At 34.8% G+C, this 22,694-nt stretch overlaps 1 protein-coding gene across 24 annotated transcripts in view; it reads right to left on the reverse strand.

The window, feature by feature from the left end:
* The window catches only part of MIA2 (MIA SH3 domain ER export factor 2), a 123,559-nt gene that overhangs the window by 14,881 nt on the left and 85,984 nt on the right, over positions 1-22,694 (reverse strand). For 10 of the 24 annotated variants that reach the window (XM_027849246.1, XM_027849235.1, XM_027849239.1 and 7 more), the window contains 9 exons: positions 17,340-17,478; positions 15,807-15,908; positions 14,454-14,514; positions 13,890-13,925; positions 12,756-12,823; positions 10,852-10,934; positions 8,985-9,113; positions 7,788-7,814; positions 4,578-4,721 (listed from right to left, as the gene is read on the reverse strand). In XM_027849246.1, coding sequence (XP_027705047.1) covers positions 4,578-4,721; positions 7,788-7,814; positions 8,985-9,113; positions 10,852-10,934; positions 12,756-12,823; positions 13,890-13,925; positions 14,454-14,514; positions 15,807-15,908; positions 17,340-17,478 — 789 coding nt within the window. Of the gene's footprint in view, positions 1-4,577; positions 4,722-5,280; positions 5,340-7,787; positions 7,815-8,984; positions 9,114-10,851; positions 10,935-12,755; positions 12,824-13,889; positions 13,926-14,453; positions 14,515-15,806; positions 15,909-17,339; positions 17,479-22,694 lie in introns of those variants that run through there. The other 14 variants (XM_027849240.1, XM_027849238.1, XM_027849236.1 and 11 more) reach the window with 4 other exon arrangements.

Genomic DNA, 22,694 nt, shown 5'->3' on the forward strand with positions numbered 1-22,694 from the left:
GGATTCTCTTGCTTTGCCCATGCTTGGATCTGAGTCATAGTTCTGGGTGACGGTCCTGGGGCAAAGAAGAGTGCTGGCATGGTGGAGCTTGTAGTGGTGGTGGAGAGGAAATCCTCCTCATGGTTGCAAGACAGAAAAGAGTACTTGTGATCACTCATAGACCAGAGCACAGGCCAGGAAAGGAGTAAACACCTCGCCCTTGATCATAGCACCTTGGAAGAACTGAAAATTTACAGGTCCCTAGAAGTATCTCTGAAAACAGCTGCACAAAACCCCTGAAGCTTGGGACAGTACATTCTCCACACTATTATAACTCAAGTAATTGCCTGAGATCATGAACAAGCAGCGCAAAAAGAGTCACACCACAGAATCTTACTTTGGTGACAAAGAAGATCAAAACACACAACCAGAAGAAAACAACAAAGTCAAAGCTCCTACATCCAAAGCCTCCAAGAAAAATATGAATTGGTCCCAGGCCATGGAAGAGCTCAAAAAGGATTTTAAGAAGCAAGTAAGAGAAGTAGAACAAAAACTGAGAGTGATGTAAGAAAATCATGGAAAACAAGTCAACAGCTTGCTAACAGAGACCCAAAAAAATACTGAACAAAATAACACCTTAAAAAATAGCCTAACCCAAATGGCAAAAGAGGGCCAAAAAGCCAATGAGGAGAAGAATGTCCTAAAAAGCAAAATTGGCCAAATGGAAAAGGAAGTCCAAAAGATTACTGAAGAAAATACTTCCTTAAAAATTAGAATGGAGCAATTGGAAGCTAGTGACTTTATGAGAAATCAAGACACTGTAAAACAAATCCAAAAGAATGAAAAATTAGAAAACAATGTGAAATATCTCATTGGGAAAACAACTGACCTGGAAAATAGGTCCAGGAGAGAGAATTTAAAAATTATTAGACTATTTGAAAGCCATGATCAAAAAAAGAGCCTAGACATCATCTTTCAAGAAATTATCAGGTTAAACTGCCCTGATATTTTAGAATCAGAGAGCAAAATAGAAATTGAAAGAACCCACAGATCACCTCCTGAAAGAGATCCCCGAAGGAAAACTCCTAGGAATATTGTAGCCAAATTCCAGAGTTCCCAGGTCAAGGAGAAAATATTGCAAGCAGCCAGAAAGAAACAATTCAAGTATTGTGGAAACACAATCAGGATAACACAAGATTTAGCAGCTTCTACATTAAGGGACTAGAGGGCATGGAATATAATATTCCAGAGAGCAAAGGAGAGAGGATTACAACCAAGAATCACCTACTCAGCAAAACTGAGTATAATCCTTCAGGGGAAAAAATGGTCATTCAGTGCAATATGGGACTTTCAAGCATTCTTGATGAAAAGACCAGAGCTGAATAGAAAATCTGACTTTGAAATACAAGACTCAAGTGAAACATGAAGAGGTAAATAGGAAAGAGAAATTATAAGAGATTTATTAGGGTTGAACTGTTTATATTCTGGCATGGAAAGATGGTATTTGTAACTCATGAGACCTTTGTCAGTATTAGGATAGTTGGAAGGTAAAAATTGTATGTATATACATGTAGATAGATAGATAGATAGATAGATTGATAGAGGGCACAGGGTGAGTTGAAGATGAAGGGCTGATATCTGGAGAAGAAAATTAAGGAGTGAGAGAGGATTATACTGGGAGGAGAAAGAGAGAGGTAGAATGGGGTAAATTATCTCACATAAAACAGACAAGAAAAGGCTTTTATGGAGGTGAAACGGGGGAAGGTTAGAGGGAATGAGTGAATCTTATTCTCATCAGATTTGGCTTAAGGAGGGAATAACATACACACTCAATTGGGTATGGAAATCTGTCTTATCCTACAGGAAAACAGGGGGAAGGGGGGAAGGGGACAAGAGAACAGGGGGATGATAGAGGGAAAGGCAGATTGGGGGAGGGGGTAATCAGAAGCAAATACTTCTGAGGAGGGACAGAGTCAAAAGAGAGAATAGAATAAATGGGGGATGAGACAGGATGAAGGGAAATATACTTAAATTTTTTACAACATGACTACTATGGAAGTGTTTTGCAAGACTACACATGTATAACCTGTATTGGGTTGCTTGCCTTTTCAATGAGGGTGGGTGGGAAGGGAGGAAGGGAGAAAATTTGAAATCCAAAGTTTTAAAACCCATGTTAAAAAAAAATTGTTTTCACATGCAACTGGGAAATAAGAAATACAGGGAATGGTGTATAGAAACCTATCATGCCCTACAGGAAAACAGAAGGAGAAGGGGATAAGAGAAGAGGGGGAGAGAAGGGAGGGCAGATTAGGGGAAGGGGTATACAGAATTCATGCCATCTTGGGGTAGGGGGAGGGATGAGATGGGGAGAAAATTTGGAACTCAAAATCTTGTGGAAGTGAATGTTGAAAACTAAAAATAAATTAAAAAAAGAGACAAAAAAATTTTTTTAAAAAGGAGGTATAGAAGTTTGTTTAGATTAATGGGAATGGGAGAACAAGGGAGGGATCATTTGGAGGAAAAGAAAGGGATCTTTAGAGGGGTGCATGAGAGAATATGTCAAAGGGGGTATAGAAGGGTGTTCAGATTTATGGGAATGGGAGGATAAGGGAGGGATCCTGGAAGGGGGGGGTATGTTAAGTAATAGGAGGGGAAGGTAGTGGGTAGAAGTAAAGTAGAGGAGTTAGGAGGGGTAGGAAAGAAGAGATATGCACAAACATAAAAACAAAGATCAGAAGTAGAATTTGTTAGGGAAAGTATATGTCTATGTATGTATGTATGTATGTATGTGTATATATGTATGTCCATCTCCAGAGAAAGAACTGGTACAGCCTAATGCATATCAAAGATACTTTTTCTTTATTTTTCTTAGATTTTTTTTGTCTGTGTTTTCTTTCACAGAATGACTTACATGGAAACGTGTTTTGCATGACTACATATGTATAGCCTATGTCAAATTGCTTGCCTTCTCAATGGTGGGGGTGGGGGGAGGGAAAGAATTTGAAACTCAAAATTCGAAGGAAAAAAGGAATTTTAAAATTGTTCTTACATGTAATTGGGAAAAAATAAAATATTAAATAAGATTTTAAAAAAGAAAAAAAAAGAAATTGCAAAGGTTCTGTTGAGGACCCCAAGTTTCTATGTGAAACAAAAAGTTATCTTTTTTTTAATTCTAATTTTTTGTTATTTTGAATTTATTAAATACCAACAAACATGAACGTTTTCATGTACAAAGAGCAGAAAAGGAAGAATGAATATGTAATAGGAATCACCATTACATACAGCTTTTTTTAAAGTACAGGAATACTCTTCTCTTTTTTGAGAGGCAGAGGTTCTGGAGCTGGTCTGAGAGACAGGGTTGGAGGGAAGACTGGGAAGCAATAATCCTGTAACCTCTCTGCATCTGCTGAAGAGAAGGTGCTCCTTCATGAGAGAAGGTGTCCCTCCAGGTCAATAATTTCTACAAGTATTGCATGTTCTGCATGTGTGAGTGAATATGTGCATGAGAGAGAGAGACAGAGAGAGAGAGAGAGAGAGAGAACAAATACGTTGCAAGGAAGAGAAAGATAGGGAAAAGAGCAAAAACCTATGGATGCTGAATCACATACCAAGAGTCAGTACGTATGGGTTAAAATCAAGGACTACAAATAGTCTATAAATCAGGGACTGTTCTAATGTATATAGAAAGATTTATTTTCAGTTTTCTCTGAATTTGCCAGGAATCAATCAAAAAACAGTAAGACTAATCATGGCTCCTAACTTTATTATGACCCTTGCTTGCAAATCCTGTTGAAGAAAAAAAAATCTTCAATACTCAATACATCAAAATGGGCAAAATACTGGAAAAAAAAAAGGGTAAAATGTTCTCAACCTATTAAACTTTGAAAATTACAAATACAACCTCTATATTGATTTATAATGGCTTAAACTATTATGAAACAGAAGCATAAACTTACACTATCAATGAGAGAAAACATATTACAATACTGTTCTCCTTACAAAGGCTATGATTGATTTACTTCTTGGAATTTGAGTACTTAACTATAATGCCTCTCCTCTTTTGACTGCTCATGATGTCAATGTAGATTTTTTGGGGGAAATTTGAAGAAGCATATTTTTAATAAAATTTTTTTCCATGCAAGTGTGCTTCATATAACAGCTTCATCCCTAAAGTATTATGTCCAAATTGTTGAAAATAGATTTTTTTTTCACAGACTTTTGTAGTTGGAAAAGATCTTAAAACATTACCTAGTCTACACTCCTAATTTTACAGTTGAGGGAGCTAAGGCAGAGAGGTTGATCTGTCCAAAGTATCAAAATGTCAGAACAAGGACCAAACACCAAAGGGACTTGACTCCCCATAGTGTTCTTTACACTTCAGAACATGGTAACCTCAAATGAATTATAGGGACTCAACTATTTCAAAGAATGCTGTTTTAAACCTTTTGGTTAAGTAAAGGATACTAGTGTCATGTGAACAATCACAATTTATCTGGCTTTACTGATTTTTTTCCTCCCTTTTGTACCAGTACCTTCTAATGAGGTATAGAGTCCATGCCAATTGCTTCTTAGACTCTCAGTTGGCCAACTTTACATACCTGAATGAGGAATAATCATTCTACGATCTCTATCCCATGGAGGTGACAGAGATCCAGTGTCTGAAGGTGCTCTGTGGGGATCAGATAATTCTCCTCTCTCACTGGCATTCTGATACTCCAGAGGATGCCCTGGTCCTCTTGAGCCTAAACAGAGAAATAAATGAAATAATATTTTATGTAAACACAAAGAATTAATTTCATTGAATTTAAACAGTGGACTTCACTGGGAGGGTATACCAAATAAATAAATTTTGAGTTGTTAGGACAACTAGGAAAAAAATTTACAAAATACAGAAACTTGTGTCTATAAACTAATTTTCAGGGTGCTATTTTGTGCTATTTTTTTTAAGGCTACTTAAGCAAAATCAATGAACACATTCAAGTTATAAAGCAATCTGAAAGGTTAAAAAAATGAAATTACAAAGTAAGGTTTCTATAAAAATAAAATATTCTCTAAGATATGAATATAAAAGTAGTGAGACCAGTTTTGAAAAGTTTGCCAACCTTGGGAGGCCACACAACATACTCTGTAAGTTAATGCTGTCATTGCTTAAAATATTTTTGGAATCCCTCTTTAGGAGGAGCCGTGTGTGCCACACAAGAAAATCACAGAAGCACAGGATTAAAATTCATCTCTTTATAGTTAGTCATATATTTTTCTCTTCCCTCCCCACAAAAAATACTACCAAGCTTTAATACCCACCTTATTCACCAGGCTTGATTCCAAATGACTTTTGGTTGTTTCCAAAAATCAAATCCATCCTCAACAATTTGAAGACATTTAAAAGAAAACATTTCACTCAAAGGCAGCGCTGCTGGAATAAAGGTAGTACCTCCTACACTAACTACTATAAACAAGTTAGTACTCTTTTGGTATGCTTATAAAAGCATAATCAAATATTTTGGTAAAAACTTAATCTATTTAATCTCAAAGTCTAGAGGAAAAAATTCAGATGAAATGTTTTACATTCTAACACATATGCTGAGTGGTAGGTTAGTATAGTAGCTAGAGGGTCAAGAAGTCAAGACCTAGCTCCTGCTTCTGATTCATACTAACTTGGCAAGGCAAGTTAGTGACCTAGGGAACTTTCTCAGACTAAGGTATTAGAGTTCACTGTCCCAGTGAAGTTCCAAGGGAGGAGTGGGAAAGGGGGTGGGTGAGGACATCAGTTGAGGAATGATTAAATAAATTACGGCATGTGAATGTAATACAGTATCATTTTACTTTAAGAAATGATGAAAGGGGTGATTTCAGAGAAACCTGAGATTTTCATAAACTGATACAGAGTGAAGCAAAACTAACTGGGAAAACAATTTATACAACAAATAACAATGTAAAAAAAAACAACTTTGAAAGAGTTAAGAATTGTAATTAATGTTATTACCACCCTCCATTCTAAAGTATTAAAGTTGTGCTGCCAGAGATGTGCTAGATGAGTATTTACACCTCAAAAATTGCAAGCACTACAAATCAGGGCTTGATTTATTGTTTAGTTGATTGTGTAGACTTTAAAAAGTGATGGAAAAAAGGTTAATAATGCTGATTACACTTAAAAGTGTAGCCCACATACATTTCCCAGAGAGCTGTTACTGAACATTTCCAGTACACTACTGCACGTCAGAAGTAGTCCTGACAGAGAGGGAGACATTATACTCAAGATGCAGAATAAGACATCTATTTTTGGCTAAGACCAATGTGGAAATTTATTGTGCTTGACTATGCATATCTGTTCCAATTGGTAGGGGTGGAGGTGAGGTCAAGGTAGGGGAGAGAGACAGGGAGCCAGAGATAGCATTTCTTTAAAAGAATGAGAAGAGAAGGGAAGTCACAAGGAATTCCAGACAAATAGGAGTTGAATATGGTATAAACTTAGAAAGAAAAGTATGCTCTTTATAGTAGAGATTCAATTTCATGTATACTCTCCTCCTTCTGTTCTATAATGTATATGGAAATATTAATTTTATTTCTTGTTTGTTAAAAAATTAAAAAAACAAATGAGAACTGTATTTTATCAGTCTTTTCTGAATCTAGATATAAATCATGTAAACATAAATCACATAAATATTTTTGTTTTTTAATAATATGCATTATTATACTCACAGTTTTTCTAATACTGAACCAATCTGCTATGTATTCCTAGTATAAATCCAACTTGGTCATAATGTATAATCTTTTAAATGTTTTTATAATCTCTTTACTAACATACATTCAATATTTTTACACTAATATTCACTAGACATATTAGCCTATAATTGTTTCTCCTTAGTTTAGCTATCAGAATCATATTTGTCTCACAAAAGGAATCTGAAGGCATCCTTTCTTTCCTTCATTTTGTAAAAAATTTATGTAATATTATAATTAATGGTTCTCTGAATGTTTGATAGAATTTATTTGTAAATCCATCTGGGCTTTAGGGTTGTTCACTTTCTTTTTCTGAAATTGAGTTACTTGAATCTTCTATTTCTTCTTCTGTTAATACGGGCATTTTATATTTTTGTAACTATTCATCTATTTATTTTATAAGTTTTATTGGCATGTAAATGGGCAAAATAATTTCTAATAATTTCCTTTATTCTGTCTTCAGTTGTGAATTTTCTTTTTTTTTCTTATTGGATTAGCTACTGGTCTATCTATTGTATTAATAGTTTAAAAAAAAAAGCTCTTAAGTTCTATTTTTGATCTTTTGAGGGTTTTTTTTTGTATTTTATCTCCTCTTTGATTTTCATATTTTCTTTTTTTATGATATACTGATTTTTTCAATTTTTGCTGCATGTCTCATTCATTGATTTGTTCCAGTGTCTTCTGTTAGTAGTTTAGAATTAATTAGTTAAGTCTCTAAAAAGTTAAAACTAAAAAGCTGAAATGTTGTTTAAATATTAATTTTAGCTATTTATGTATAAGAAAAGATTATTAAATACACAAACAAGCAAATATTTCTACAGCAATCAAGTATTAAGTGACTACTATATGCCAGGAATTAAATGAATCCTATCCTTATTAAAACATATATCCCAAATCCTTACCTTTATCAAAACAAACAAAAAAAGGACAAAAATGAAATAGGTAATAAGACAAAGTAAAAGGAAGGGAAGACACTTTATTAGTTCTTTAGATGGAAACCAAGAATAGAAATGTTATGTTTAGAAGCATTTTAAAGGTCAATTGATAAGAACCAAAAATTTATGGGCTTTAGTCCTTTTCAATCTTACCTATAATTTCTGTGGTCATTATAACACCTAATAACAAAAAATCACACAGGTAATCTTTAGAATTTGTATCATAAATGCTATTTAAGGAGGAGAGAAATCAAAGGTATTTATTGATTTTTTCATTCTAAATATTCAGCTGATTACAGGCAGTCCACAATTTACAGTCAGTCAACTTCCAGTGATCTGCATTCATGGCATTCAACCAATCGTACCCATGTTAATACGTACAGTACTTACATTAGACAAAGTAACATATTCCAGAGGCAGTCTGCCTTCTGATAGGCTTCGTGTAAAAATACTCCCTGGTCTACCAGTTTCGGCCAAGGAGACTCATAGTCCCTCCCCATCCCCTGCACAGACCAAGTAAGGTTATTCTGATGCATTTTAAAGGCATGTATACACTGTGCAATATCAGGGTACAAAATAAAGCTATTAGTGTTGATGGCATGGCAATTCAAGAAAGCAGATGTTTTCAAGGCACACACACATCAAAACACAAAAAGCAAAACAAAATAAAATGAAAAACCCCACAACCAAACCACAGTTTATTTTCTAACACTTACGCTTATCATAGGGGACCCAAAGACACATACTTGGGTCAGTTCTTTATAAAACAATCAAATGGCTTTAAATCATCCCTAAACACTCCTTAAAGATGTCTGTCAAAAATCTCTTAAAGGAAAGTCTTTTGACTTCCATGATCCTAATGAAGGTTTACCCTCATCTCATTTGTTGACAATAAAAATAAAGCAATAACTATGAAGAGGGTAAGAACTCTATATATTAGACTATGATATATTAAAAGCAAATTTGTGTTTCCCTGTTTAATAATATTCTAGAATGCTTTATACTACTATAGAGCATATAGCATTTATAACTGACTAAATTGTGGTAAAAAAATATGGCTAAAAATAGTTGTGTGGTCATTTCCATAAAAAGTTGAGACTCAAGCCTCTTGATAAGTAGTATAACCTTTTCATATAACCTTGTTTTTATGGTTAAATAAGATTTTATGGAAAATAAGATTCAACTCATGTCAGTCAGACTTAATGGCCCTTTCCCCAGGAATATAACCCACTGTAAATTATAGGACTGCCTGTACTTTCCAAATATTTATATTACAGTTCATTTTTCAGATAAGTTGAGATAAACAAAGGAATGGAAAAATCCAGAGTAATAAATGTTTAAGCAATATACCTCTTCCTCCTCCCCCTGGAAGCAAAGGTGAAAGTCTGAGTGGACCCTCCAACAGAGTTGGAGGGGAGAGAAAAGCTCTCATTTCTGGTGAAGGCAGACCCATTGGTGAGGGTCCATATGGGGAATGCTCTGGAATAATTAAAACAACATATTTAAATTCAATTTCATTAACTACACCGGATACAGGTAGAATCTCATTTTAATGAGTACCATTTAAAATATTTATTTCATATAATAAGAATATTTTCATGTCCTACTCTAAGGGCACTGCTTTGTTAATATGGATAGAATTATCTTGAATGAAAAATCCCATGTACAAAAGGTATTCTCATATTCCTGTCCATTTAACGATGAATCTATTTAATAGGTATTGTCATTTTAGGTAAATTATTTAAATACCTGTTTAATAGGGTATTAGTGACGTTTTAGAGTTTTATTAAAAAAAAAATTTAATGACCTTGTTTCTTAGCTGTTGGTGTAGCTCCAACTACTGGAAACTGTAAAACAAGAGGGCTCAGTTCTGTTGAAAAGACAAGCTGTGAAAAGCTATAAACTGTTTGAGGGAGATTTCAGGTTTTGTAGGGCAATGAATTAACTGAAGCACCAGGACCTATTCTGCATTACATGGGTTGGTGATAGAGCACTGACTGGGAGAGAGGTTCTAGGAAGACCTAGATTCAAATCCCATTTTTGATACTACTTGTGTAACAAAATGAGCAAGTCATTAAACTTCTCTCAGCCTCAGCTTTTTTCATCTGAAAATTGGATATAATACTTGTATGACCCACCTCAAAAGGTTTTTAAGGGTTCATATGTGATGATGTATATAAAGCACTTTGCAAACAAAATCCCATATAAACATTGACTCCTAATATTATTATTACCAGTTTAGCTGGTAATTCATAAAATAACTTGCAGTTAGCTTTACTTAATGGTAACTAGCCAAGTTTATAAACCCTACTGGCTCTTGGAATTATTTTTTAACAAAAAGAAAAAGGGAAAAACAACAATACTCTAAAACATCACAAATACCACAGTTTAAAAAGCACATCAAATTGCATTAGCAATATCTCATATTATATTCAAATGCAGTTAAAAGCAGAAGGGCAAAGCAGTTATTTACCCTCTTAAGGACCACTGCTTTAGAAGCAAAGCATTCTCCCTTTTTTAAAAACACCTTTCACTGCCAAGCTACAAATTTGTTGCAAATATGGGGTAATCCTAATGTATTATATCAACAAATACTAACAAACAACAATAGTGCAATGTAATTTTACTAAATACTATTTTAACGAAATTTAGATTTTGATGTATTTTCAAGCTTGTTAAAATGAAGTTTAGCCTATAAGAAAATAGGTTTCTTTTCATTTCCTTGGGTATTAATAATTTTAATTCAACAAAAATTATAAGAAAGACATGATTTAGAATATTTTGAGATTATATAATCTATCACAAGAAATAATATACATTGGATAAATAAGAGAGTAATACATAATGAACACAATTATAAAATGAATTCCTAAACTGCCATTATCCCTAGAAATAAAAACATTCCAAAACAGACTTAATAAATAATTAGTCATAATGATATATCTTTTCAATATTTTCAATTACTTTCCAGGAGCTTAAGGCATAAAATTACATCCTCTTGCAAAATCCCTTTGAGATTCAGAGAGCAAATACTATTATTATGGATGGTGAAACTATGCCTAAAGACTCATATACAGAGATAATGAGAGTGCTAAGAGTAGAACCCTGGCTCTTGAGTTTATAGCCTTTATGAATAACTATATCATATTTATGCTAATATTATCCAATTAACTTTACAAAGTAAAATATGTTGAAAAGTGAAGGAAAAAAGCAGTACCTCTGCCAAAGGATCTATTTGGAACATCAAGGGCATAAGGATCTTTTTCTAAGAGGTCACATTTAAATTCTAATTCAGTTAACCTGCAAAGAAAGAAGAAACATCTCTTAGTTATCCATTAAACTGAGAACACCCATAATTTCAAGACAAATGCCACTGCCCAGTACTTAATCTTTCCCTTCCACAATCACAGCACTTTAGGGAAGGAACAGCTCCTCTGAAGTAACTCTAGACACCATGTGCTGTTTCCTTTCCCTGCCTTGTACTTCTTTCTTCCACTTTCAGGGTGGAGGAAGAGAACCAGGCAGATTCAGGTCTACTGCAATCAGCATCAGCCATAAATGTGGTCTGATTTTCAGGGTGAAAGAAATCTTCTAAGACATCCAAAGCAAGAATTCACTTTACAAATGAGAAAAATGAAATGCAGGGAAAGGAATTGATTTATCTGGACCACAAAACTAGGCAAAACTAGGATTAGAAACCAATTCTGCCAATGTCTAATCCCATATTCAAATGTTCTTGATTTCTTCAAAGAATCATGCTTTGAATTTAAACATTTCAACATTCAACAAGGATTTCCACATTATGGTCAAGCTCATTTATACCACATTTACAATTTGAATTAGAATTTGTGGTTGAGATGAAAAGCTTTTTCAAGGTCACAATGTCCTATTTTTGTGATGCTCATCATTCCAGTTAATATTTTATCAGGATCATAATAAGAATTGTCAATATCTGAAAATAAGTATTATACAGAATTAGGATTTTTTTTCTCCAATTCTGAAAGTTTCCCCTGTTTTCTTGAGGGTTCTCCATTTCCCAAACATTACTTTGAGGGTTTCTTGGAGCTTGTACTGATGTAACCATGGACAAGTCAGAAATAATATCTTGGGACTGGATGTCTTCAAAATCTTTTGAGAAACCACTATAACCTGGAATGAATTTCCATTCACCATGTTCTTTGGTTGAATGACAAAAGCTATCTGATCATAGTAGGAGGTCAAGAGAAGCCTGTCCTATATTCTGAGCATTTATTGTTTGCCAAGTTCCATCCTGGATCATTTCTTCTTGAATCTGCCTTACAGTATTTGCTATAAGAACTGAGTGACACAGAACAGGTTCAACAACCATGTGGCACAACTGAAGCTTTACCAGAGACATGTCTAAAAGTGACTGCCACTAAAGATATATGAGAGAAAAGCCTTAAAATCAGTCAGGATTCCTTCAACATCTTCTTCACCATCAAAACATTTTCTCTATTCTTTTTCCAAACATTGGGTCCTGTAGCTGCCTCAGCTGCTGTTTTGGCTTTGTGCTCTAATTCAGGGGCCCCAGTTTACTCACAGCTTGAGCTCCAAAACCCACTCTAGCTGACTCCTCACAATGCTCCCCCTTATTATGATTTCAAACAAATATATACACAAGTATATACAAATATATACATATGTGGGGGCAGCTAAGTGGCACAGTGGATAGAGCACTGGCCCTGGATTCAGGAGGACCTGAGTTCAAATCCGGCCTCAGACACATAACATTTACTAGCTATGTGACCCTGGGCAAGTCACTTAACCCCACTGTCTAACCCCACCCTTGCCCCCCTCAAAAGAAAAACAAATGTATACATATGTGCATATATATGAATACACCTATATGCATGTGTGTATACACGCCTACACACACATATACACACACACACACCCCCTGGGCATTATATCAACTAAAGCCTGCATGTGTGCACATGTACATGTGTGCGTGCATGCACACACACGTACACACATGCCCCAAGTTTCAGGCTCAGCTGTTGCTTGATAACTTCTAAGTTTTGTCATTTTCAAGTGACACAAAGTTAGGTGTTATTAATCAAAAAAAAAAAACTGTCTAAATATAACAAGAAAAGTACTTACTTTTGTCTGTTATGTGCATTTTCTTTTTTTAAGTCATTAAGGTGTCTTTCAGCAGCTCGGGCTGACAGCTTGTAAAAAGAAAAAAAAATTTAAATCAACACATTAAATGTATTGGAGAGAGTGCTGAACTTGGAAACAGGAAGACCTAGGTTCACTTCCTGCCTCTGGTGCTTACTAGCTATGTAACGATGGTCAAAACACTTAATCTCTCTGAGCCTCATCTGTAAAATGGAGGCAAATATACCTGTAGTATCTATCTCACAGGATTGTTGTAAGGCTCAAATGCAATATTTTATGTAAAACACTTTGTACACTTTAAAGTGCAATATAAATGTTATTATTAATATTATATTTAATTGTAAAAAATACAATATAGTCACACATTTTATGATGAAGGCAGAATTACATTCCTCTTTTGCTTTTTTGGCTAAGCAATGGGGTTAAGTGACTTGCCCAGGGTCACACAGCTTGTAAGTATTAAGTGTCTGAGGCCACATTTGAACTCAGGTCCTCCTGAATCCAAGGCCAGTGCTCTATCCACTGCGCCACCTGGCGGCCTCACCTAGACAGTTTTAATGTGATATTTCTTGTCCTTCATACCTGGAATTCTCTCCTTTCTCATTTTCACCTCTTGGCTTCTCTGGCTTCCTTCAATTTCTACAGGAAGCCTTTCCTAGGTCTTTAATGCTAATGCCTTCCCTACATTGATTATCTCCACTTTACTATATATATATATACATTGTTTGTACATAGTTTCTTTGCATATTGTCTCCACTAAAGACCATAAGCATCTTGAGCAGGAATTTTCTTTTGCCTTTCTTTGTATCCTACAGCTTAGCACAGTGCCAGCCCCCTAATAAACACTTAATAAATGGTTGTTGACTTGATCTGACTCTTTAAAAAAAGTTTAATTTATAGTGTCATCCTGGTAAATGAAGAAGTAACTGATCCTTCTAAAAAGAATCATCAATCATTAAAAAAAAATTTTTATTAAAAAAAATTTTTTATAACTTCAAAATAAGCTGTATATTTTTTTGGGAAAAGGTATGCTTTCTCACAGGATTACAGGCATGACATTACAAAATGATAAAATTATTTTGGGGACAAATATGTCTTTCAGAATTTAAAACTTACCCAATTATCATGAGCTTTTTTCTCATGAGCAGTGATCTGAAAAAAAGAAAAGAATTCAGAAGTAACTGAACGGAAATTTTTTTCTTTTAGTTAAAAAAATTTGAATTTGTCAATATGATTTATAATACATACATTAGAACTTTCACTTACAAAGGACATTCTCTATAAAAAAATTTTCTTTCTCACAAAATAATTATAAAATGCTACTTTCTACTATATTGCTGAGTAAAAAATTATGCCCGTGTCTGACAATGAAAAGTCATCAGCCTGAAATTAGGGATAACAATTCAATAAACACAATGATGACACCACACTCGTATTTTTGTGATGATGTGTATTACACTGACCCTTCCCATTCTGGGATTTTCCCTAGAGAGGTAAAGGACACAATAATTTTGAAGATATTCTATGCTAGAACCATAAGCATCTTTATAATATTCCTTGTCATGACCAACCAGGCCAGGAAAGGGTTCCCTGGTAGAAGTGCCTAAACTATACTATCCCAAGACAGAAATACTAATTCAGTCAATTCAGAAAAAAAGTCTTCCCTCCTCCCATGTATACCTGGCTTTCATAAGAACGAATAGTCCTTTCCAATTCTTCTTCAAGATCCTTGGCTCGTTCTCTGTGGTAAACATATAATCACAATTACTAAAAAATTAAGAAACAGCAAAATAAACTATTTGAACTAAAAATGTCCATAGCATCAGGAGTCCTATAACTATTCATATAAGAAATAAACAAAAAATGTCTTACATGAAGTAATTACTTTCTAGAAATTTTAAATTAAAATTATCTTTCCCTATTGAGTCCATTTTATCATTATTTGAAAATTTAAGGTATGACTATAGATCCACTAAATCAAATCCTTATTCAAACGCAGTTTTCTGGTTATTAGAAGCATGACAGATGAAAATGACTGTCAAGAATTATATTTTTTAAAAATTCCAGAGAACCTATTAGCCTCAGGGTAGCATATGCAAATTTGAGGAAAGAAATAACCCCATTTTCTAAACATCAACTATTAAGAGAAGATACTTCTTAAAATGGAAATGTGATGCCTTCTTCTCTGTACTATTTCACTTGGTGATCTCATCAACTCCCATGGATTCAATTATCACTTCTATGTTGACGGTTCTCAGAATGACTTACCCAACTCTAACATCTCTGCTGATCTCCAGTCTCACATTTCCAACCGCCTATTGGAAATCTCAAATCGGATGTCCTGTTGACATCTTTAATTCAACATGTCCAAAACTGAACTCATCATCTTTCTTCCTATACCTTCTCTACTTCCTAAGTTCCCTATTTCTGTTGAGGGTACCACCAGCCTCCCAGTCAATCAAGCTCCCAACCTACATGTTATCCCTGACTCCTTACTTTTTCTCACCCTACTGTCCAATCTGTTGGCAAGTCCTTTCTATTTTTCCTCACCACCCTGGTACAAGCCTTCTTCCCACCTCATGCCTGGTCCACCTACTGCAATAGTCTTCTGTTTAGTCTCTCTCTACTCCAGTCCATCCCGTATACGCAGTTGTCAACCTGATCTTCCCAAAGCACAAGTCTGACCATGTTGCCTTCCTACTCACTTCAGTGGCTCCCTATCACCCCCAGAATCAAATTTAAATCCTTTGTTTGACATTCAAAGCCCTTTTGTGGACCAAAAAAAAATCTTAATACTAATATAAAAAAGATTAGTCTCTGGAGATCATTCACAAAGGAACAGAGGAAGAAACTTAAAATTATATAACTTTAGGACTTTCTCCCCCTTTACATATATACAGATCACAGAAACTCAAGGTAACCAATCAAAATTTTGTTCAGTTGTATTATAAAGCTTATATTTAACTTGTAGTTTTCTTTAGGTGAGATACTAAATAAACAGCAACAAAAAGCAAAACTAAGGTCTGTCAGTACCTGTAAGAATTAAGCTCTTCAGAAGCATGACTAATCTTTTCTCCTGCTTTGGAAAGTTTCTCCTCTTTCTGTAAGCGGTCTTTTTCTTCCACAGTCAACTTCCTTAAAACAAAAATACCTTTGTTTTTATCAATGTTTCATCAACCCCTCTACCCAAAAAAAAAAATCATTTCCTCGAAGTCTTATTTGTGTAAATACTACCTAGCGTGGAACTGGTCATAACCTCAAACTATAGAACTGGTTGTTGCAAAAACTTTCGAATTTACCATTGTAAAGAGTTTTCTCTTTAAGCTGCTGTAAAAAGGCTATTTAAAAAAGAGTTCTGAAGCTATGGTTGGTCTTAAAACTTTGCATCCTAAAGAAGCATGTATTTACAGAACAGTCATCAATTTATGAACAGTTTATGTTCTAAAAGTTTGTTTGTAAGTTGGTAAATCCCCATGTTAGATCACAAATACTATTTATAAATGTACCCAAAGTGTAGTACTTATCATCATCATCATCATTATTATTATTACAACGATATACAAACAACATTTATAGCATTATTTCTATGGAAAAAAGCAATCTAGTTCTACCTAGGACTGTTTCACCCTTCCCTCAACTTAATGAACATTAAAAAATTTTTTTAACTTTGGTAATCATAAACTCAAATTCTATAATTTGTAATGAACTTAAAACAATAAAAAAATCCTTAAGCTATATATATGAAGCATTATTTTATGTCCAAAAAATCCATATAGCCTCCTTAAAACAAACCTAAATGTAAGTTTGTTCCTTTGTCTGGGCTCATACCTTCTCTGTGTACAGCAGTATAGATGAGGAAAGAATGTCATTAGGTAGACTGCTATACTTTTAAAGTTATCTACAGGGCTACTTCTGTCAAATCCTAGTAAAACAATGCCAAGGCAACTCTCCAAGACTCTCTAAGGTGCAGAGTTACTATGGATCTGTGATGGTAGAAGGGGCTTCCTCACTGGGAGTTTGCTATACCAAGAAAATCACAGACCACCACCTCACCTCACCCCGGCCAAATTTTTTTTAATTTTTATATATATGTGTGTGTATAGATATATATGTATCTGCATACAAACATAATATGTCATATACATATACACACATACAAACAGTCTCCAACTTAAATACTTAAGTTTTTGAAAATTCCTCACAGAAGCCTTTCTTCGGGACTACAGCTGGACTTGACCAGCCTCTGCAGTACCCACTCGGCTCTCCAAACATCTCCAACCACTGGGTTCTCAACATTACTCCTACATTATGGGTTAAATAAATTTTTGTGGGACTAGAATGAGAATCTAAGTATAATTTCTAACAAAGTTTCTATGGAAAGAAATATAGTAATACAAAAATACAAATGAACTTCTGGAATACAACCTATATTCCTAAATTGGGGGCTATCATCTCCATATAGCACTATAGAATCAAATTACATATGCTAAAAGTTTGACATTCAAAAATTTCTTAAGATTTCACTTGCCAATAATAAAAAGTAGGAAGGTAAAATCTTATTAGTACCTATGAAGTTTCATTTCATTTTCTTGATACAATTCAGTCATTACTTTAAGTTTTTGTTGAAGCTTTTGCACCTCACTCTCAAAATATGCATTTTCAGTCTGCAAAGACACTTGCTCAGTCTGAAGAACCTCAATTTGACCTGTGGAATTTGTCAAGGACAAAAGTCAAAACCTAAAGACTTGATACTGTGAACCAAATAACATTTCACAAAGAAAAAAAACCTAGTAACCTAAAATATTTAAAAGCAATGGAGGTAATGCCCTCTCCTCTCTATGGAGACAAATATCTAGAAAAAGGTGTACCCACTTAAAATAAACCAAAGAAAAGAGAGTGCTCAAAAATACAACCAAAAGGTGCAGGCACAATATGGAAAACACCAAAGCTGTTGGAATATTTTCTGTAAAGACTGTCCACAACTAGCTCTTCACCATCTCAAACCTTTCTGAGACCAGAAGGGCTCTACTTACATTACTTTTAACCACTATTTCACAAATTGCAGTGAAGGATAATGAAGAAAAGCCCTAAGGAAGTCTTTGAGATAGGAGTTTCAGAAGCAAATTTGATGTTGCCTACCTTTATTCAGTTATTTAAAAAAATTTTTCCATTTAAAAATTCTGAAAAATATCAACTAAAATGTGCACTTCTGTGGTCACAACAGAACAAAGAGTTGTATAATGAAAATGTGAATCTGTTTTATGGACAGCTTGCTTTTCTTTTAAAACACATAATAAATTCAAAATGTTCCTTTCAAAGATGTTCTGCTTCTCTGGGATCACTTCTGGCCTTTCTGCTGTTCTTTCTTATGAATTTAAAAAAAAAAAAAAAAGCAGAAGTTTCAATTACATTTTTTTCTTTCTTCTTTCTTTGAAACCCCATTCCTAGCTCTTCTTTCCATTCCTCACTCCCCAGGCCCATTAAGAAACAAAACTTTTGTAATAAATATGCATAGTCAAGCAAAACAAATCTTCACAATAGCTACATTCAAAAAAGTCTGTTTCATTCAGCACCTTTGAGTGCACCACCTTTCTGTCAGTGGGGAGCATGCTTCCTCACCGGCCCTCTATAATCAATGTACTGATCAGTGTTTTTTTTTGGGTTTGTTTGTTTTTTGGTGAGGCAATTGGGGTTAAGTGACTTGCCCAGAGTCATACAGCTAGTGAGTGTTACATGTCTGAGGCCAAATTTGAACTCATGTCCTCCTGACTCCAAGGCCAGTGCTCTATCCACTGCGCCACCGAGCTGCCCCCAGAATTCTTAAGTACAAATGTTGTTATAAAAATTGTTCTCCTGGTTCTGCTCACTTCATTCTGCATCAGTTCATTCAAGACTTTCCAGATTTTTCTGAAAAAGTCCCTTTAATCATTTCCCATGGCACAATAATATTCCATTACATTCATATGCCATAACTTTTTCAGCCATTACTCAATTTATGGGCACATTCTTTGTTCCTAGTTTTCTGCCAATACAAAAAGAATTGATATATTTTTGTTCTTGTGGGTCCTTTTCCTCTTTGTTTGATCTCCTCAGAGTACAGGCAAAGTAATGGCACTGTTTGGTCACAGGGTAAGCCCAATTCAGTGACTTGCTGGGCGAAGTACCAAACCGCTTTCTACCAAGACAATTCACAATTCACAGCTCCAGTAATGGTACATCACTACACCTATAGAAATTGTCATTTTTCCTTTTTGTAACTTTTGCTGATCTGATAGGTGTGAGGTAGAACTTCAGAATTATTTTAATTTTTATTCCTCTAGTGATTTGCAAGAACATTTTTTCATATTTGTCAATAGTCCAGATTTCTTTCTTTGAAAACTGCCTTCTCCTATCTTTGACCATATATTTATTAAAGAATGGCTCTTGTTTTGATAAATTTGAATCAATTCCTTAGATATCTTGGATATCAGATCTTTATCAGAGAAACCTGCTCCAAGGAATGAGGAGTATGAAGAATTCAGAGATGCAAAGGAAGATTTCTATGAAATGATGCAGAATAAACAAAGCAGAACCAGAACAATAAAAAAATAATTATACAATGTGAATAAAAACACTAAAAGGCAACAAAATCATGTCAAATATAATGGGTAGTGCTGGTTTCACATTATAAAGTACATATTTCCATTCTGTTAACAAACAGTAAACTACAAAAAATAGAAAGTAACATCACTTGCAATCACTCTATTAAACGGTTTTGTTTAAATGTTTTTCCCTCTATGGGAAGGTACTTAGGATAACAGAACATAGAATAATAGATCTAGACCTGGAAGAGACTTCAGAGGAAACCTAGATCAATCCCCTTTATTTTACAGTTAAGTTATCCAAGGTCACAGGAAATAATCAACAGAATCCAAGTCCCACAGGTAAGAGGGCTAGCCTCATAGCCAGGAACACTTGAGTTCAAGTTTTGCCTCGACACATTCTGGCATCTAGGGAACTCTATAATTCTATTACGTCACAGAGAAAGTGCTGACTTACATAAGTAAAAGGAATTTCCTCATCAGGGAGTTTCCTATATTAATGAAATCACAGGTTTAATTCCCACCCCTTTTCCTAACCCTAAGGAAAGTACTACACAAGGAGAGATTTCTTTGTTGGGAAGTGACATGTTTCAAAACAAAATGTTATTAAAACAATTTTAAATGAAATGAATCTAATGACCTTTTCTTGGTTAAGATTCTCCTCAACCTCGTGGTAGCTTTTGATGCTGTTGATCATCCCTTCCTCCAAATATTTTCTCTTCTCTGAGCTTCTGTGGCACAGCTCTCTCCTCACTCTTTCTAAAGCTCCTATGATGGATGATCCCCCATCCCCCATCCAGCATGGCTATCTTCCAAGGCTCGACCTATGCCCTCTTTTCTTTCTATACTCTTTCCCTTGATGATCTCATCCACTTCCCTAAGTCCAACTGAAATCTTGAAAAAAGAGTGGCAATGTAAAGAATCAACATGGCTTCATCAAAAACAGATCATCACAGATTAAGCTTCATTCCTTTTCTGACAGGGTTATTATTGTCATATAAGCGAAATTCCAAAGCTTAAATTACTTAAGATTTTAGATAAGCATTGGTAAAAGTCTCCCAAGATATTCTTATGGAAAAGTCATAGAGATGTGGGCAAGATGATACTACAATTAAATGAATTCACAACTGAATGAATGTTCAATTCCAAAGGATTAATGGTTAGATGTCAATGTGGAAAAAGGTTTCCAGCAGATGGCCCCAGGTATCTGTGACTTGGTGCTATGCTGTCTAGAATTTTTTTTTTTTTTTTTTTGGTGAGGCAATCTGGGTTAAGTGATTTGCCCAGGGTCACTCAGTTAGTAAGTGTCAAGTGTCTGAGGCCAGATTTGATCTCAGGTCCTCCTGACTCCAAGGCCAGAGCTCTATCCACTGTGCCACCTAGCTGCCCCTACTGTCTAGAATTTTTAACAATGCCTCTGATGAAAAGGCATAGGCAAGATGCTTATCAAATTTGCAGATGACACAAACCTAGGAAGCATAGCTAATATGTCAGATGACAAAATCCAGAATCCAAAAAAGACTTAACAGTCTATGATACTTAGATTAATCTAATAAAATGAAATATAATAGAGATAAATCAGCTTCATAAATACTAGATGAGGGAATCATTGATAAGGAGCAATTTATCTGAAAAAAATCTGGTGGTTTTAGTGGACTGCAAGATTAATATGAGTCAGCAGTATGGTATGGTAGCTGAGCAAACCAATATGATATTGGGCTGCATAGAAAGAAACATAACTTTCAGGACCACTGAGGGCATTCTATATTTTTCCACAGTTGTACCGTATCTTAAGTATTGTGTTTGGTTTGAGGGTGTCACATTATAGGAAGTACACTGATAGGCTGGAGAATATGCAGAGGAGGACAACCAGGGAAGTGAAGGGTATCAAATTTATGCCATATGAGAATTGGTTGAAGAAAGGCATAACCAGGAGCAATGGGTAGTTGCAAAGGTGACACTTAAGCTTGACATAAGGAAGTTTCTAACAATTATAACTATTTAAAACTGGAATGGGCTACCTTCAGAGTAGTAAGTTCCTTCTTACTCAAAGTCTTTAAATGAAAGCTGGATGAACACTTGTCAAGTACGTAGGGAATAGGGATTAGACCTGTGATTTCATTGGTATAGGAACTTACTCCACCACAGCAGCTCAGCACCTTATCTGCAACTTACTCTTGAGAGCTGCTAATTGGTCTCCCTGCCTCCAATTTCTCCCTTTTCCAAAACATTTTCCACTTAGCTATCAAAATCATCTTCTTAGGTACACATCTTACAATGTTATTTCCCTGATCAAAACTTTTCAGTTACTCCCTATTGCCTCTAGGATAAAATTCAAACTCTTCAGCCTGGCTTTAAAGATACTCCATAATCTAACTCCGAAGTCAATTTGTCTCATCATCACATCACTTCCCTCCATGTACCCTATATTTGAGTCAAACTAGTTGTTCCCTGAACTTAATATTCTATCTTCCATCATCCTGCTGTGTCACAGGCCATACACAGCCCATGCCTGGGAAACACACCCTCCCGACCCCACCTTTCACAGTTAATCTTTCTCTTCATTCATGGTTAAGCTCAGATGTCACCTACTCTGTGAAGTCTCCTCTGACTTTTAAAATTTTAAAGAAAGTTGGTCCATGTTTGTCAGCTTTGTGAAATAAAAAAGACTATGAAAGTTTTAAATAGGACTAGTGAACATTCAGTTTCAATATTAAATTACTCCAGTGTACATTTATGAGTCAAAAGTATGGTAGGAATGTATACAAAATGAGGCAACACTTCTCTTATAGATCTACGCTGAATAGGCAGCTTGATGGAGAGTGACAGACTCCAAGTCAGGAAAATCACTGATTTGAGGATTCAACTCCTCTAACATTTGCTAACTACATGATCATAAAGCTACTTAACTTGTTCACCTTCAGTTTCCTCATTTGGAAAAAGTTGTTAAAGCTCTATATAAATGTCAGTAATTATTATTAGTTTGTAATTAATTACAAATGGAAGGCACTGTGTCACTTTTGCTTGTGGACAAATTAAAATTTATGTCACTAGGTTATATATTTAATTATGTATTGAAAAGGTTTCTTTAAAAATCCATTTTTGAGCATGTTTAACCTACAATTGTATTTAATATACCACAGCATAATTTGGACATATCTAGTTAAAATGTTACATTGTTTGAATATAAATGAGAGAACTTTAAAAAATCTTCACAAAACAATCAGAAATAACCTTAACATATTTCTTCAAAATTGAAAAGCTCAAAAGTAATAAGATTACAATTACCCCCTAAAAGTTGGAATCAATCTTGACATTATGTTTGTATGGAGACAAACAA

The sequence above is a fragment of the Vombatus ursinus genome, unplaced genomic scaffold, assembly GCF_900497805.2.
Source record: "Vombatus ursinus unplaced genomic scaffold, bare-nosed wombat genome assembly UNPS02007284.1, whole genome shotgun sequence".
NCBI lineage: Eukaryota > Metazoa > Chordata > Mammalia > Diprotodontia > Vombatidae > Vombatus > Vombatus ursinus.